The 19,196-nt window shown below is 28.0% G+C and overlaps 3 protein-coding genes across 3 annotated transcripts; 1 reads left to right on the top strand and 2 right to left on the bottom strand.

Annotated features, from left to right (window-relative positions):
* Window positions 1-5,569: 5,569 nt before the first annotated feature.
* LOC113363771 (RNA exonuclease 5-like) lies at window positions 5,570-7,923 on the bottom strand. Its single transcript, XM_026606256.1, has 2 exons — window positions 7,805-7,923; window positions 5,570-7,613 (listed from the first exon to the last, which is right to left on the bottom strand). Exon 2 carries the CDS (start codon window positions 7,603-7,605, stop codon window positions 5,593-5,595), a length of 2,013 nt encoding a protein of 670 aa, XP_026462041.1. The 5' UTR covers window positions 7,606-7,613; window positions 7,805-7,923; the 3' UTR covers window positions 5,570-5,592.
* A 239-nt stretch (window positions 7,924-8,162) lies between these two features.
* LOC113382275 (UPF0605 protein CG18335-like) lies at window positions 8,163-9,019 on the top strand. Its single transcript, XM_026620765.1, has 5 exons — window positions 8,163-8,297; window positions 8,387-8,459; window positions 8,528-8,652; window positions 8,732-8,877; window positions 8,941-9,019. Exons 1-5 carry the CDS (start codon window positions 8,163-8,165, stop codon window positions 9,017-9,019), a joined length of 558 nt encoding a protein of 185 aa, XP_026476550.1.
* Window positions 9,020-10,365: 1,346 nt separating this feature from the next.
* LOC113363770 (rab GTPase-activating protein 1-like) lies at window positions 10,366-16,824 on the bottom strand. Its single transcript, XM_026606255.1, has 17 exons — window positions 16,131-16,824; window positions 15,830-16,019; window positions 15,158-15,357; window positions 14,732-14,931; window positions 14,286-14,510; window positions 14,010-14,170; window positions 13,839-13,941; window positions 13,589-13,763; window positions 13,111-13,349; window positions 12,756-12,944; window positions 12,422-12,547; window positions 11,994-12,354; window positions 11,800-11,906; window positions 11,598-11,729; window positions 11,376-11,508; window positions 11,207-11,310; window positions 10,366-10,935 (listed from the first exon to the last, which is right to left on the bottom strand). The coding sequence occupies exons 1-17, from the start codon at window positions 16,519-16,521 to the stop codon at window positions 10,537-10,539; spliced, it is 3,435 nt and encodes a 1,144-aa protein (XP_026462040.1). The 5' UTR covers window positions 16,522-16,824; the 3' UTR covers window positions 10,366-10,536.
* Window positions 16,825-19,196: the final 2,372 nt, after the last annotated feature.

Here is a 19,196-nt window from a genome sequence, read left to right as displayed (position 1 = left end):
AATGTTGGTTAATAAAAATATAAAACCCCACTAGGGGCGTATGGCATCGTGCCTTAAGGCAAATTGCTAGAACTTCCCATATCGTAAGGAAATGTTAAAAAAATATTGAATGTTTCCAAATAGATTATTTTAAAGATTTTAACATTGTCTAATATTTATAAGAATTAATTCTTATAATATTATATATAATTCACTTATATATAATATAAATTAATATTATATTATATAAACTGAATTGCAAAGTTTAAAGTATATTAAAACTTTAGTCAGAATTAAAATTAAAATCTGAATTATTTCCGATATACAAAAAAATCGAAAAAAATTAAAACAATTTTTTTTCAAAAGAAATTTTTTTTTCCAAAAACACGCACGCACACACACATCCAATTTTTCTGAGGTATATCAAAATGTTCAGAACCTTCAAAACGTGAAGATATGCAAAAATTTTCATTTTCGATTTTCGGCCCATTACTAACTGCCCAACGGGAAGTTAATAAACATATAATACTAATCAAAATTAATTCAAAATTTAGTGGGCAAAATTAGTTGATATCAATATGAAATATTAGATTAAAATCATACACATATTCATTATAATTACGCAATTTATCGCAAAAATTGAAGTTTAATTTTAGCAAAATTAGTTGATGTCAATATATAATATATAAAATATTCAAAACTACTTATTCATAAACCAAAGTACAATTTAAGCCAATTATTCAATTTGTAAACTTGTTCTAAATTGTGAAATTTATTATTTCATTCATTAAATTATTTGTGAAAAAAGACAAAAACTATGCATATGATTTTATTTATTAATTCAATTTAGTTGCATTTATATTAGCATGTTTTTGTACATCTAACATAAAATTTAGCAAAAACTTAGCTAAATTGTGTTTGCATCGCAATTGTAGAAATAATGAAATATTAGGACTTACTTATAATTCCACAAAGAGTTTCATATTCAGTATAAACTATCACATGATTTATTGTCACAAAACAAAATGATCATTAATCAAATGATCAACAACAACTATTTGCCAATCACACACTTCACTCAGCACTATTTTTCATAAAGCACAATGTATAAAATATATGAATTTCCGATCAGGGTACTCGCACCGAATGGGCATTATTTTAGAGAATGATTTTTCAAACTGTGGCCTTCCTCAACGAACTGGCCATTGGTCAGCATGGACACTTACCGGTATTCCCCGAGAGGATGGAAGTTCAGGTGCCACCGAGAAGTATCTTAATAACGTTGGATTACTTCCTGGATACCTTGGATTTGTTCCTGGATTCAAAACTAGGAAAGTTTAAATAAAAAAATATTATTTTTAGGCAATATTACATTACTCAATTTTTCACTAAACAAAAAAAAATATATTAATAAACTAGATGGCATTTTGTCTTAAGGCAAATTAATAATCGATGTAATCAAGAAAAAATTAAATTTAATTATTTATATAAAACTTTCTACTACAAAAACTCATACCTGTAACTGAATTAATTAAGGCGGCCCATTTATTCCATGAACCTCCATATATTCTAACATATTAATAATTTTTTGAGAACCAGCCACTATTCATAATACGCGTATAACATTTTAGGATGATTGTATAGAATATAAATTTTAGATTTAAAGTTTCATAAAAAAAACGGCGAATTTTTTTTTTCGATATTTTGTTACGAAGAAATGAACGCAATCATGACTCAACCGACCTTTTCCAAGAACAAATCAGCTCAATTTCAAAATGATACTTTCCAACGATTGTTTAAATTTCAAAATCAATTTAGTATTTTTTGCGAAAGCATGGACAATTTTGCACTTTTTTAAAAATTCTAAAAAGAATACTCAGGCGATCGCTTCGCAAAACTAATCAACGAGACCTTGTAAATTATTTATCAGCATTTAATAATTTTGTTTATCAATATTTATATCATAACAATTTCTAACTTTACATTATCTACTCTACAGATTTGGAAGAACATTTGGGAATGACACGAAAAATGCAAAACAATGGATACACCAGTAATGGACATATAATGTGCATATTGTATAAAATTAAATCTCTGTTTTTATTTTGAAATTTGTAATTAAAGATATTTATAATTTTTTATCAATATAAAATATTTTTTTTATAATTTTTGTTAGTTGCATTCTCAGTCAAAATATGATAAGGTGTAGCTAAATCTACTTGTTTGGTTTTTTACTGTTTACCATGACAACCATGGAAATTACTGAAAAAAATCACAAAATAAACAATATGTAAATTTTAGATATGTTACAATTTAATATAGAGCCAGTCAAAATTAAAATTATTTTAGAGTTTTCTATCTAAGTTATGTATATTTTTAATTTGATTTAAGTATATCAATATGGCTAACGTTCCAGCTGTACAGCTTATTGAAATTCCAGAACCCCATTTGATACCAGGGTGAGTTAAATAGAAATATATCATTTTTATTTATTTATCTAACTTATAGCTAGGTATTGTAAAATGGAATATAATATATACTTTATATACTTTTCTATAAAATATAATTTAACATAAAGAATTTATTTTAAAATGATGCAAAATTTCTTTCGAACACAAGTAAAAATATGTTAAAAACTTATTATTTCGTAAAATTAATATAATAAATTGAAATAAAGGAATCTATAAATTTTGCAATTTTGCATTATTATTATAGATTAAAAATATTGAATTTATAAAAAACGATATAAGTTTTTTTTCTATTATATTATAAATATATATAATATAAGTATATTTATAAATCAGTTTAACAATAGTGGATACATATAGATTTAATAATATGCGATAAAAAATATTAATGTTCTTATATATAATACAGTCATATCTTAAAATATAATCTTTGTTTATATAATTACATACATAATTTATTTGATACATAAATTATAATTTAAGTTTACTTACATCCCATTACTATTTATTGCTTTTGGATATCCCCTGAATTCTAATTTAAACATTGGATAGAATTCATAATCAGAAAACTTAACAACAACACTGCCTTTATTATCTTTTACAGCTGTATCATATCTGAGTTTCGTTCTACGATCATATATATCTGGCAATATCATATTATTATCACCATTGCAGCAATTGCTCATAAGGACTTCAAATACAATCATCACTTTTACATTTACTTTTTTATCACAGTAATGACTAGAATATGCAGCTATTTTACTAAAAGATGCGCCTTTCCCGTACCTATTTCCTAAACATAATACAAATATGCTTCAAATTGTAAATCAATATTTTTCATACTTTTGATACCTACTTACCTATTTTATTGCCATGACGTCTCCAATCTAAATTGTATTTAAAAATGTTGTCCAAATTGGAAATATTAGTTCCGTGAAACATATATTGTACATTTACGTTCCCATATCTTGACTTCATTTCTTCTTTTTTCAGTAAATATTGACCATATAAGGTTGGATTTTGACACCGAGAAATACGTAACAACTTGAAATGAAAATTATGAACATGTAATTTGAAAATATAGATTAAAAAATCAGGCTTTAGCCATTCTTTAGTAATCTTTCGGCTCTAACAAAACATTTGAAAAATAGAGCTTATGAAAAGATATAAATACATACTGTTAAGCCTTGGTTTTTTGTTGTACTGTAAAATAATTTTTTTATTGTCATATAATCATCATCAAATTTTTCAAGTAACACATTCTTATAAACATAGTTTTCATTTACGTCATGCCAAGGAAGTAAGTCATCATTAAAAACATTAATAATCAAAGACAATTTCCATGGTTTTTGTGATACATATCCTCTATCCACTTGCTCGTAACTTCTGCAAATAAATTTTTAATGAAACCTGTTAACAGTTGAAGCATTGCAATATTATATGAAATAGTCACCTTTGCTGTTGATATCCTAGATTAGATATTTGTTGATGTCTTAGATCAGATAATTGTTGATATCTTAGTTGAAATCTGAACACAACCAAATATGTATAATTATGAAGCAAAAAAACAATAATGCTTATAACTTATAAGTTATAAATACAAAGCAATATTTTAGGAAATCAGTAAAAATAAAACATGTTCCTTTACCTTTTCTCCTCAATTATCCTAAAATAAATAGTAAAGTATTAATAAATTAAGTCGCATCTCAAATATAAGATAAAGTTTAAGTAATTACCTTTGTCTGTATAAATTTTCTGCCTCTCTGAAATACAAAAAATTGAAAACAATTAAAGCCAAAATTATGAAATACAGAAGTACAACCATTTTTAAATTTGCACTATTTATTAGCATATAGTATTAAGTATGATGCGTATTTCATTTGAATTTTTATTTTTATAAGTATATAAGAGATATCTAAACATAAATATCAAATAATATTTTGTATCAAATAATTTTTTTTTATAATAATCACCTTTGCCAATAATCTTCCAAATCTTGCCTAAAATACAAATAAAATGAGAATATTAATATTCGAATTTAAGATGTTGTTATAATTACCTTCGCCAATATTCTTCTAAAGCTTGTCGCCTGTAATTCAAACAAATTGAAAATTTTTATGTTCAAATTTAGTAACGTTGAAACATTATGAAATAATTTCATAAATATTGTAATAAACGAATGCTTCAAATTGAAATGTAAAAGCTATAATTTCCAAACACGTGCAGTCAATATTTTAAGATAAATAGATGTATCACATGAATATCAATTGTTATGAAACTCTTATCAATTTATTAAAAAATCCAGAAAATATCAATTAAATATATATATATATATATATATATATATATATATATCTTTTCGAACAATTAATTCAATAAATAAAAAACAAAATATTATATATATATATATATATATATATATATATACAAATACATATTTTATATAAATATAAAGTCATTAATAATTACCTTCTCTAAAGATTAAAAATAATTAATGAAATTCAACAGTTAACAAAACAAAATATACACAAATGAATAACACACACCTTTGGTCTTCCTGAGATTTCGTTGACGATGCAAATAAATTACCCATTTTTTACTTATACACAATAATAGTAAAATAAAGAATATAAACTATCAAGGGGAATTAGTTTTACAAATTAACAAATAAAATTGAGGCTCCCATAAGCGCAGATAAATATATATATCTACATGACAAAGCGCACAGTTAAACGGAGGATTCCCCGGCGGACGAAATGACGTCACTAGTGCATTGAACAGTGTTCGCGCAGATTTCAAATAGAGTTGCTTCAAGATAAAACAAAGTTTTGGGAAAATATAATTCACAAACTATTACACGATTACTTTCGATATACGTATTATTAATTTGTAAAAGTTCTGTATCATAAATAAACCGTTAATAATCACATTAGTATAGGTAAACCCCCGTTTTCTAAAAAACCTGTATATTTAATTAAAAGTAAACTAAGCCAAATAAAAGTATTTAAATAATTTATTTGTATATATGTTTCTTAAATACAAATACTATACAAAATTAAAAGTTCACATTTAATTAAACATGTCTTAATTTAGACATTTATATCCTTATTATTATATAACATATTCATTATTAAGCTATAATATCTCACAATCCAGTTGATTGTTTTTTTATCCCCAAAAAACATGCACCATTTGCATTTACATCGCCTCCTAGTATAAAAATATATAAACTATTTTTCGTCATGTTCTCCCAAATCTTTCCTACCCATTTATCTATTTTTTTCAGAGTTTTCTCTATTTTTTCTGATACCATTTTGTTTTTTGAAATTTTTATGTGTGAAATGGTAAGTTTATGCTCAAGACTCCTTTCACAGGTATTCTTGATAACTTCTTTGTTTGTATTACTTGGAATACATTTTATAATTTTTTTTTCATCATTTAATAAAAAGTTTTCATATTGAGATATTGTATCTGGGCATCCCAGAATTTGTGCAGAAGGTAAGTGACCAGTTTTATGGCAGCGTGTAACTTGATTAAATATACTAGTAGAGTAATCATTCTCAGGATTGTCTCTATTTGAAAGCTCCTTATATTGCTTATTTGAATTCTCAAGAACAGCATCTCCAAAATGAATGCCTTTAGCTAGTTTAAGCTGTGTTAGTTTCAAGGATGCTGAGCTGTCTTCAATAGAATCGTGTCCAGATGAAGCTGTTTGAATTGCTTGACCCAGAAATTCCCTTACAAGCAACTGTAATTTTGATTTCCGACCCCTGTTTCCAGTTATGTTAAAAATTACACTTGTATCAATCACATATGGATGCATCATTTTCAATGCAAGTAAATCAGAGTTAAGTGATTGACCTACTAGTATGGCATCAGAAGGCAATATTCGTCTAATGTCACGATGGACATCTTCAATACGTGTAGTAACATTCTCCAACATCTTTTTTGTGATTCCAGAAAATTGAGTTACATAATCTATAATTGGATTGTATGGCTTAACAAATGTTTCATAAACCACTTCAAACTTTTCATTGACCATTGATACTCTTGTAAGTTCAGAACCAAATCTTGTCTTACACATTTCACAATCTAGACCAAACATTGGTGATTTAGCTGTAACTTGAGTATATGAATCTTTGGTCATGATAAAATCAGAATATCGTTTTGCCAGTTCACCTTTTAATGGCAGTGGATATCCTTCTTCTACCATTTGCCAAGCTGATAATAGCAGTTTAGTCCGAGAAAATGTATCAGTTGGAGGTAAATCATCCTGGTGTGTATTTTTAACTTCTTTACTTATTGGGAATACAGCTCGCATCATGACCATAAGATCTTTGGAATTTTTCATGGCAGTTTCTAGTGTTCCAAACTGTTTCAGTAGTTTATCCTTCTGGGTCCCTGTTAAGGGAACAGATGCTAATTCTTCAATAATGCTGTTTTCACTAACTGCAGGTGTAACTAATTCAACAGATGTATTAAATATGTTATCTATAGTCTCAAATGATGATTTATGTTCTAAATAATCATTTAAACTGACCCCTTCAGCAACATTTACAACAATTTGTGATAAATGATTCCACTTTTGTAAATGACACCAACGGGAAGGCAGATAAGGAGAGTGATTTCCTAGTATAGAATACAAAATCAAATGCTGTATATCAGTTAAAAATAAAGGTATTCGGTTCTCAGGAAGTAAACATAAAGCAGCTTCAACACCTGCTTCTTTTACATTTAATCGTGGTATATTCTTCAATCTCAGTTTTCTTTCTCTTAATTCTTGTTTAAGTTTTAAATATTCTTCACCTGATACTTTAGGCTTTTCGGGGAAAAATGATGTTACAGTACTATTGTATTGGTTTTCTCTACTCAGGGCAGCATCTTCTGAAGCCACATCATTTATTACTGTTTCATTGCTTTTTAATTTTAATTCTTGATCATTGTTACAAATTTTTAAACGCTTGGATGGCACGTTATTGTCAAAACTGTGTTCTGATTCAGAGTTGGATATGATCTCACCTTCCTCCTGCTCAACGTCTTGAATTTTTTTTTTTCGTGCTGCCATTGTATTTCCACCTGATTCATATTCTTGTTTATTCATTGAATTATTTGCAGCATATTCTTTGTGGTCTTGAAGCGTGTGAAATAATGTAGCCATCGTAGGTACTTATAAGAAAATTTCAAATGTATTATCATACATTGCAAAAATAAAATCTTTTTACCGCGCACGTTAACAAGTTCTTGCAAATTAAATATTTTTTTGTTTGACTTTTGAAACACGATGTTGGAATATATTTTAAAAGGATATTGTCATTATTTTCGACTTTAATATAACCTGAAATTTAAATACGGCTTACTTCATTTGTAAATGACAACTTTGTCATTCATGTGTTTTAAAACAATATTTCTCACTAACGCAAAACAAATAAAGTTTGTCAATTTTTCAAATGAAAAACGTCAATCAATTTTATCAAACATATACTTTTTCATGTTAGATTTGTACATTTTGTAGGTTAGACATATGTTGCACAGTAGTGTTACCAGAGATAATGTATGACAAGACTTAAGCCGATCTAACGGCGGTATAAATTCAAATCCCAAATACATGGGAATAAAAATGTTAAAATATAAATGAAATATGCTTGAACCTATAAATTAAGAATTATCAATATTTTTTACACTAATTTATGAGATTTTCATTCTTGGAACAGGTACATGGGTCATGTTCCAGGATACTCGAACAATGTGGGCCACACTTTTGGCAAAACAACACAAGAATTGTTTGTTGATCCTAGTATCACTCATTCTGAGAAATTGGTATTATCAGATAAATATGCAAACGATTACAAGGTATTTCTCTTCAATCCAAATGAAATGTGTATTTTTTGTAATTATGTATTATATAAGTTTTCACCTAATAACTTTTTATATCGTCTCAGTTATATGAGCCCGATATGGAACTTGTGATAACAGCACAAAAAAAGTTTATGCATGGATATCCGGGGCATCAACGTGAGTTACAATTAACTCTATGATAAAGACGAATTATTATTTAATTCAATAATTATATTTAATTATAGGAAGTGGACCATTATTAGCAGGAGTATCTGGTCGCCCCATTCCTCTTACATTAGTAGGTGAAAACGTGATTAAAAGACAACCGAATATTTATATCCCAGCAGATAAAACTATTGTAGATAAAAAGGTATATGTGAAAAATATTAATCCTTGATTTAAATGCTGTAATTAAATCTCAAATGGTAATATATTAACATTAATTTAAGAATGAAATGGTGAAACCTGATCGAAAATCTTATACCAAATGTATTGAAGATGACACACCTAAAGAAAAAAAAGGTTTGGTTTTATATAGAAAGTGTTCAGGAATTATTCCCAACTATCTTGGTCATATCCCAGGCGTAAATCATAAGTATGTCCATACAATAAATTCGAAACAATTTGGAAAGTTTATCAATTCAATTTAACATTATAGTTTTGGAAAAACATTCAGCTTAGCTTCTACAAATGCTAAAAGAGGTTTCAAATATAAAGAAGGTCGCAGTTTTAAATGATAAACTAGCACTTATATAGCCATATTGTAAACTTAATTTAATATCTTATAATAAATTCACATATAGTAAATAATATGTTATGCAGCCTTTATTACTTCAAATTATACATTTTCCGATATAGGGCTTACTTTAAAAATCAACAGAGATTCAATTTATGTGGAACTGCACACATTTGTATTAAACAAATATGCAATTAAAATAAATGTTACATAACATCAGCTTATATACAAAATAAATCATAAAATTATTAAAAGTACTAAAATAATTAGACTTTATGTAAATTTGTGATTCCTTATATTAGCATAAGGTCATGGTACTTAAAAGCTCTATATTAAGCAATTGTTTGATACAAGTGTTAGATAATACACTAACATTTATTGGCAAGTTATTGAATATGTGATACTATATTTTATAATAATATAAGAATATATTTGTAATACATAAATATTGCGACTTCAGCGTGTTAGCATTAAAAAGATTCATATATCATACCAATATCAATTGAAAAGATTTGAAACCTACAAAAATATATCTACACCGCGATCTTCTAACATTATAATAACATATTGTGCATTTTTAAATACATACTACAAAATAGTCTCTAAATGCATACAACTTAGAAACATGAATTGATAATAGGCATATTATTCATTACGGAATGCTAAGAAAATTACAATGAATGTTAAAAAATACTGTATTCTCTACTGGTGCATTTCAATAGTATCACTTATTGAAACTCTTAAGATATTTTTAAAGTGAAACAACAAACATAATATTTTTTCAAATTGCAAAGCCATGTGAATATGTGAATTTTGAAAATAAAGGTTTCTTAAGGATACTCATTATGTTTTGCATGAGTATTAAAATCAATAAATGATGCAGAATACTTATACCGAAATATGCATATTTCATGCATATGATAATAGGCTATGCATCAATATAAATATGATATAAGATACAAGGCCTATTATCCATCAAAATTTCATGCATTGCATTACTAATAAAAATAGTTTGCAATTTAACATTAGCATCAAATGTGTTTGTAAAAATAACATTTAACACATTCATGTTAAGACACAGAAATCCAATGAATATCACAAGCCTAAAGAATGTAGAGTCCAGTATCAATATTTCTTTTGCATTATATATATTTAAAATTATGCTTTCTTAAAATTATGATGAATTAAACTTTAATAAGTAGAGGAAACTTAAAACTAAAAATTATATATTTTGAATATGAAATATATTAAATACTTTATGTATGATTAGTTTTTTTTTAGATCTGTTTAAAAGATTTGAGTACAAATTCTAATACATTTTTATTAGAACATTTGACTAGTCCAAATTAGATTGACGAGACAAACAAGTGCATTAATGAAGATCACAATGAATTAATATTAGATTAGATCTTTTTGCATATAACAAAAACTGTTATAAATTATAAATGTTTGACAATTTTTGCTCTTATTTATCAATGACCACACAATAATAATTGGAGGAATTATTAACCTCTCAACTCATTGCATTGTTAAGCTGTTACAACTAGCAGAATCTTTAATCGGTGGCATTAATTCGCTACTTTTTATCTCGCAACTATTTCTGTTTGGATTTACAGTAATTTTCTTCTGAGACATACTATCTCTCCGTAAAACTTCTTTGTTCAGAAGATGCTTGAAATATTCATTTTCTGAAAGTAAAGATGATGATTTTTCTTTCAAATTTGGCAGGGTCTTTGAATCTCTTCTCGTCATTTGTGGAGAATGATTACTGTGAGTATAACTTTGAAATGTTGGTTGGTCCCTTCTTGTCGCTACTTGCTCTTTAATAGATGTTAGTGTTTTACTTAACCAAGGTGGCCAATTATTTCGACTATTTTGTATTTCAGCCAGTGTAGCATTAAGTTGATGATTCAAATCCTTTAGAATAATTATAAATAAATATCACAAAAAGGTCATAAAATACAATTAAATAAAAATAATTTTACACTAAAATAATGTGAAAGAATTATTTATATAATATAATATTGCTAATTAAAACAATAATTCATTATAAATAAAGATGTTTTAGAGATAAACTAATTAATGCAATGATGAAATTGAACTCCAAAGTTGTGAGCATATATATCATTAATATATTTTTGCAAAAATAAGCTTCTCTAAGATTTTTATTATCCACTGTCTTATGTACCTGATTTTTACATTCAGCTTCCACATGAGCTAATTTTGTTTCAGCTAACTCCAATTCCAACTCACGAACTCTATCAATGACTCTTTCAAAATCATTACTTGATACTAAAAAATGTATAAATCAAAAATTAATACAAAAATAATTTACAACATCATCCTTCCAAACTTACTGTTTATTTTATTTGAGACTTGTTCATTTTTTATTTCTAATGGATGCCTTATTGTTTCATTTGTAGTAGTGTTTGCATTATCACCACATGCCTTATTACATGTACCACATGTCGAACACGCTTCAGTACGTTTCTTATTCAAAACAATAATACATTGAAAAAATACTTCATTTAATTCAACTTTTTATTTAAAATATCTGCAAAATTCTGTAAACCACTTACCCTCAGTTCCTCCAATTGAGCTTTAGTAGAAGAAAGTTGCTCATCTTGCCTTTTACAAATTTGCTTATATTCATTAATAATAGCAACACTACGTTTATTTTCAATTTCAGATTTCACTAACATATCTTTAACCTGAAGATTAAAAAAATAGATAAATAGAAATGACATAATATAATGTAATACTATGAAAAATTTGAATAACCTGAGTCAGTTCATCAATCAGCATACGTTTTTCTTCATCATTTCGTAATGCTGCAGATTTTAAGTTGTCAATTTCGGTACTGCATTTTTCCTCCCGATCTTGATCCGCTGAAACATGAGAATTTTATATTTTATAGAATTTAACTATACATTGAAGTGTAATTTGACACCATTCTAGAATATTCACATTTTTACCTTTCAATCTTAAAAATTCCATTTCATATTTCTTTAATTTTTTTAGTTTTATACTGCAAGCTGTTTGGATTAAATGTTTAGCAACTTCCTCAGTTCTACATTTTTTAGGCAAAGATACCCTAAAATACTTTAAAATTCCTTCAAAATCTAGTTGAATTAAATCCTTTTTGCAGTAATTTAATAGTGCCAATGCTATTTGAAACAGTGTGTTTACTCCTTGCAGCAAAAATACATCAATAATATTGAACACAAAATATAAAGGAAATCTTGCAGTAAATAGTGTTAGAAACCATTGCGAGGCAAACATGTGAGTTGCAATGCCTGTATTACAGAAATGTTGCCACAGACTAGGTAATTGTTCCTGTAATTATGCATTCTTTAGTACTTTTGAAATGATGCAAAAAAATTAATTAACATAATTAACATACTTCCATCAGACTGTTTAACTGGTATAATCTTAAGTATAAATTTTCAAATCCATCTTTGTATAAATCTCTCAAACCGTAACCATACATAAGACGAACCAAAACACAAAAAGCTTGTTCTTCTGGCATCTGAAATAAAAAACAAAAAATATTAATGTAGTTAACAACTGAAAACAATTAAAAGTTTAATAGATACATTCTAAAATAAAAAACATTGGCAATTAGAAAAAGTATTTGTTTGCTTGGTGAACTTTTAATATTTTACATGTTTCAAGATTTATGGCTTCCTTCTACATCTAAAAGTATTATTTATGGTTTATTTATTTAAATCACTTACATGAAGTAGAAGTGTTGCTGCGAGGAAGCTAAGACCTTGGCAGTAACCCACTTCTGAATCATATACTGCATAAGCCTTACTAACTCTATAAAGAGAATCTTGCCCTAAACCACCGGCTTCTCGGAAGAAATCATGGGCTGGAAATGTTCTATTTATGTCGCGCTGTATAACATTTTCGCAGCTACTTTCCTAAAAATAAACAAAGAAGAAATTCAATTGTACATTATGGCAAATGTTTTTCTCTGTGCAGTATTTTTGTGATCGATTATATTACACTTAACACACAGATACAATATATATATATATATATATATATATATATATATATATATATATACAAATGCATCAATTTTACCTTGGTTATAAGAACTCTGTATCGATCCATCATTGCAATATTATTTTCCGAATTTGCTAACCGTTGCCAAACTTCTCCCCTCAAAGCCTCTGGTATACCCATTCTGACTAGATTAGCTAGTTGTTTTGGTTTTTGATTACCTTGCCAAGCTTTTAAAACTTCAGCCCAATCCTCCAGAACACTTTCACAGCATTCTTTTGATACTTCACCAGTACCACTCAACAAAGGCTCATCACCATCTAATAAAAAAAGAAATTCACCGAAAATGTAATATTAGTGAACAAAAACTATATTTAATCTATTTTATTAAAGGTATTAGAAATTAATGTATAAATGTAAAAGATGCTTGTTAGTTTTGAATTATACAAAATTGATAAAGTGCACCACTAAATAAAAATACAAACAATCAATAGTTTAAATTGAAAATAAAATTATAATTTTCACAAAAAATCAATGAGAAAGATTCTAAAGAACTTACCAGAACTATCATCATCTTTTGGGCTCAATGTATCAACGTCAATACTTGGGAAGCTGGGAGATTTTATAAGGTTTGCAAGATTTAATGTTAAATTCAAGCGGTTACGATCCAATTCTCCTGATGTTTCTATATTCAATACTTCAAATGAAATTTCTGTAGGATCAGAACCAGGCACCTAGTAAAATGTAAAATACATATTAAATACAAATAATAGTATATATTTACAAAAGTAAACTGAATAAGTCGTTACCTCCTTCAGATTTACAAAAAATTGCTGTATAAGTGGTCTTTTAGAAAAATACCAGAATCGTTCATTTTGTGCAAATATTTTCACTGGTGTCTCTATTAGAAATCTAAAATGTTACATACACAAATTTAAAAATATATCACAAAAATAAATGAAATAAAGATAAATATTGACCTTAATGGTTCCCTAATTCCTTTAATCACAAGATCTACAGCGACAGTAATATATTCTTTAGCACTTTCGACATTTAGAGGTTCAAATGCCGATTCCAAAGGATCCCATTGAGCTCTTATATTATAAGATGGTGAGTCAGGTGGTCCACTGCCCATTGATATCTTTGAAATGAAACAATCATACAAAAATAAACAACTAAGAAATTAACAATTAAACGGCCATAAAACTTCTGTTTAAAATTTACAATAATATGGTTTAAAATAGAAATTCAAGTACCATTTCCAGCAGTTGCATATCTCCGTGGCGTACATGTCTCCCTGGACTCAACAAAACACCAAAACATCTATCAATTTCTAATAATCCTGAACGATCTTTTTTATTTTCTTCACCATTTAAACCATGAGCTGAATGTACTTGTTGAACTGATATACAAATTTCTTTGTCCACATTGCATCTAAGCTTAAAATAACTTCTATCTTTTGGCACTGCATGATATTGACCCTATAAATATTATTCTTTTAAAATTTTGTATTTCAATAATTGATAAAACTTTAGATTAAACATTTTCCGCAAATATATATATTTATATCCTGCTTAATTATTAAATTTGCAGTGAAGCACTGCAAAGCACATATCATAAAATTCAGTTTCAATTGAAATATTTGACTAAATAAATAATTTTATTGAAAACATTAAAATGCTCTATAATTATTACAATTTACCTTAGCATCTTGTTCTCTGATTTCCATATTAACTTCAAAAACAAACATAACTTGTCTTCCAGGCTGAGGCTCTAAACCAGATTGTGAGGCCAACATAGCGTTACCGGAAGCGCTCAGCATAGACGAATTCATATCGCTAGCGCTTGCAAAACTGGATGCCATTGATTTTGGCACTCTTTGAAAAGCCTTTGCAAAACAGCCTATGGAAGATATTAATATTCTTACAATATCAATTTTATATTTGTTGGATTATCAAAACATGAGTACATTAAGAATATCAAAAACTTTGAAGTACTTTAAAATACTCAATAATTATAATGATTGACAGAATTTTTTAAATACATTTCAATTTTGCTTCTATCTATTGTAGATTTTTAAAGAATGATAATTGTTCTAATTAATTTTTAATAAATACATTTAACTTACTTGAAACTTGGCCGACAGCTTCTGCTATGTCACATCTAAATACATGACATTGAAACACAGCACACTCTTGGCTTTCACCATGTGACCAAGTAAATGCAAAACAAGCAGCATCAGCACTTCCAGCAGCTCCTCGAGCATAGAATAAAATCCTATGTATTTCATAACGGGCCATCACAGAATTATTACTTCCATCATAAAGGCTAAAAAGATTGTATATACATATTAGTTATTAGTTAATTATTTGTATATATATGCATATATATATATATATATATATATATATATATATATATATATATAAGATCATAGAGAAAGAACACATGTAGAATGACAACATTGATTCATTCCACATACATCAATAATAAGTTGTTAATTAGTTTCGAACATTGTTGGTTTTTCTAATTATTCCAAATAAGAACTTGTTAGTTGTATTAAAATCTTCATAAAATGAGATAAATAAAAATAGCAACATTGTCCATAAGTCTTCAGATAGAATTTCCTTTACAAACTCATTTTGGATAATTAGATCATCTAATACATATGTAATTAATCAATGTTCATCATTAATGAATTGCACTGTCAAATTTGAATATAAATAAATCATGAATTAAATGCAGATACACATGTTGTTTACTCATAGCTAATTTAGTGCATAAATACTATTTGACTCACACAACAACTCCTTCTGAACAGGTAGGTACACTGACGCTGACTTTCAAACCCCCAGGAGCACTGTTTAATACAGACATGTTCCGATGAATTTCAGCCTCACTTTTTGGTGCATTGATATTAGCAGCTCCCAAATAGGTGACCCCATTAAAAACTGTGCAATCTTGGTCAATATCAGACACCGCTAGGGAATCTAAAATGATGACAAGAATGTAAAATATGCAATATCATGCATAGATGTATTAGATTTTATTGCATATAAATAATATTCTAAGAAGTTGACTATAATTTTAACTACACATACCGTCATCATCAGTTTCCAATGTTTCAGGTTTCATGTCATCTGCTTTTTCAGTTGCAACAGAGCTGACATGTTCATCCTTGTTATCATAAAAGGTGGATTGACCTACTTTTCTGGCAGCATCAATTTTGATATTTTCTGAGTCCATTGCTGAACTAGATCCAATAACACGTATAGAAGAAGATAAACTTTGTGTATTCCTACCAGAATTTACATCGGGCTCATATAAAACTTCAGTCAGAGTTTGTTTCAAATCATCCAGGTTTCCATGGGCAATGTTAAGAGTAGGAGTATTTGGTAAGTTTGGACTGCTGACTGGTTTTTCTGGCACAATTTCAAATTCTTCACTCGATATGATGGAATCTGCTGATGTTATACTTAATCTATCCTCCATAACGTCTTAATGTTCTGATATAGCAAGTGATTTTAGGTTTGGTAATAATCAGAATTGTCAACGCTTTGAGAAATAATTGGTATTGTCACAAACATTGTACTTATCTTAATATTTCCAGAAAGAATTAGTTGAATTATAAAAACAACTCAAACGTCAAGTACAGCAGATCTTGGCAATGTATAGCAGTGAACGTATATATTTAATTACTATATGATATTAACATCAACCAATTTCAAAACGCTTACATTTCTGAAATCTTAATATTATTCGAATTACAGAAAATGTTCAAAATTACTTTATTATTTACGCCACACTTAGGACGTGAATAACGTATACACAAGTGACAGTTGACAGCTGTCATGTTTACAGTGGATTCGCCCGGAAAACTTCGGTGTTGCCATATGCTAATGATTAGGGTACGATCTCACCATTGAATTTTGACGAATATAAACGACTTTTCGTAGTCTTACACAATATTTTAGGATGTTTAGGGATATTCTATAGTGTAGAATTTAAAAAAAAACGATTTTTTTTGTTCATATTTTCAAAGATGAACTATCTAAGAATATGGGTACAAGAACTTTTTTGAAAATTTGAATTATTTTCGGAGATAAAGTTATTTTACTGACCAAATTGGTCTCCAAACTGGTTCTAATTCCAGCTCCCAGCAGGGTCTAATCAGACAAAAAGCATTAAGAAGTCTTAAAAATTATTAAACCAATTTATGACAGTTTATGGTCATATGAATTATTTATTCGATGTTTAGGTTCAGAAACTCAGAACAATAATGAGTCTCTAAACTCGTTGATTTAGACTTTCGCGCCGAAACATATTCATTCCCAATCTCGGGTAATAGAAATAGCAACATTGTTTTCAGTTTGCATTATAATGAAGGTTTCTTTCCGATTTTAAAAATTATGACCCATCATGAGATAATGCAAATTGGACCAGAAACTCATTCAGACAACGCCAGGATTGAACGATCTAAAATACGTACATCAGCGATTCAAAAGATGCTAGAACTGCTCGATTGGAAGAGAAAAACGCGAAAAATAGTTTTTTTTTTGAAGTAGAAGAAGGTCCGATGTATGAAGCAGAAATGACAGATTAATTAAAAGTTCATTCATCATTTTATGACTTTGAAGCGAAAAACCACGCAAAACTTTAAATGCTTTTTTTCAAAACAGACTTTCAGTACTCTTCCCACGACTTTTAGAGTTCTACTTTACTACACCGATTTACTTGAAATTTTCAGAGAGCCTTATTTATAGACCTATTTGTAGCCCGAACTAGCATCATCCGCAATTCGAGAAATTAAAAAACAGTAAAAAATCACTTTTCTTTCATACCGTCAACATTTTGTGAAAAAATATTTTTTTTACTCATCGTTAGTTCGGGCGATTGCGACATCATTGTAGATTAATGTAAGAAGACTTAGGTGCCAATTTTTTGAGACCTCCCACTTCATCAGCTGCAAGTTTTTCAAATTTAAAACTTTTTTTTAAATTTTTTATTGGATTTTAATAATATTAATAAACAGGTCATAAAAAAGGATAGTAAAAATATTCATTCCATTTTTTACGACACTTTAAAAACGACCTAAAATTCACTGTTATACAACTAGAATACCCCGTACCATACACTAGAGTACACCAGACCATAAAGTTTTACCAAAGTCAAAAATTTTTATTTAACATTTAATTACAAAAAAGGCTCAGCCAATCCTTACCAAAATTTAAACTGCACCGCGTTTTTGCACAACATCATGAACAGATTTCAAAAATTTAGAAAACGTTTGAAAGATATCAGTTGGAACACATTGATATCTTTCAAACGTTTTCTAAATTTTTGAAATCTGTTCATTATTTTTTGATTATAAAAAAAATGACTTGGCCGGTGGGTTCACAAAATTATTCAATGCGAAGCTGTTTTGAGTCTCATGGCATAGTTTGAGTTCACACAGCCACACATACTTTTTTCAATTTTTCATTATGGATCATCGAGAAATTAAAAAAATTTGCAAGCCTGATTTTCTAAACCTAAATATGCATTATATTAAAAAATAAAAAAGATTAGTTAGTTGCATATTTATTTTATTTTTACATGTTTTTATACATCTTCACTTTAGAATATAATTGCTAAGAACAGCCTGGTCAAGTTTTGACCAGCCACTTTTGTAATCTATCCGACATTCATCGAGGTAGCGGTAGTAAATGTTTCCACATGTAAGTATGTAACACATACCAATAATTTATTAAAAAGGCAGGGCATTCCTAGCAGAAGGAATGACAGTAATAACGTGTAGTATTGAATATAGTAATGATTTACAAAATAAATAGTAGTTTATTCTTTTTTACGAGGACGGGAAAATGAAATCCTCGTCATAATAATCCCAATCAGGACAGTACATTTCTGTGCAAGCACATAGAGTTCCATATCGATTGCATTTGCATTCGTTACATTTATTTTTGTATTCAGAGCATGGAACACATTCTAAATTAACTGAAAATTGAGTTTTACATTATAATTATAAATATTTATAAATAAACATATGGTTACATTTACTTACCACAATCTAATCTAGTGCAAGCATATTCAGTACCAGCATTGTCGCAAACGCAAAAATTGCAATTCTAAAATGGACAATAAGAACTTTCAGAGGATTATAATATTTT

Source organism: Ctenocephalides felis, unplaced genomic scaffold, assembly GCF_003426905.1.
Source record: "Ctenocephalides felis isolate EL2017-DRISC unplaced genomic scaffold, ASM342690v1 CF-g0.4_SCAFFOLD_00845, whole genome shotgun sequence".
Taxonomy (NCBI): domain Eukaryota; kingdom Metazoa; phylum Arthropoda; class Insecta; order Siphonaptera; family Pulicidae; genus Ctenocephalides; species Ctenocephalides felis.
This window is presented reverse-complemented; position numbering and strand designations above follow the sequence as displayed.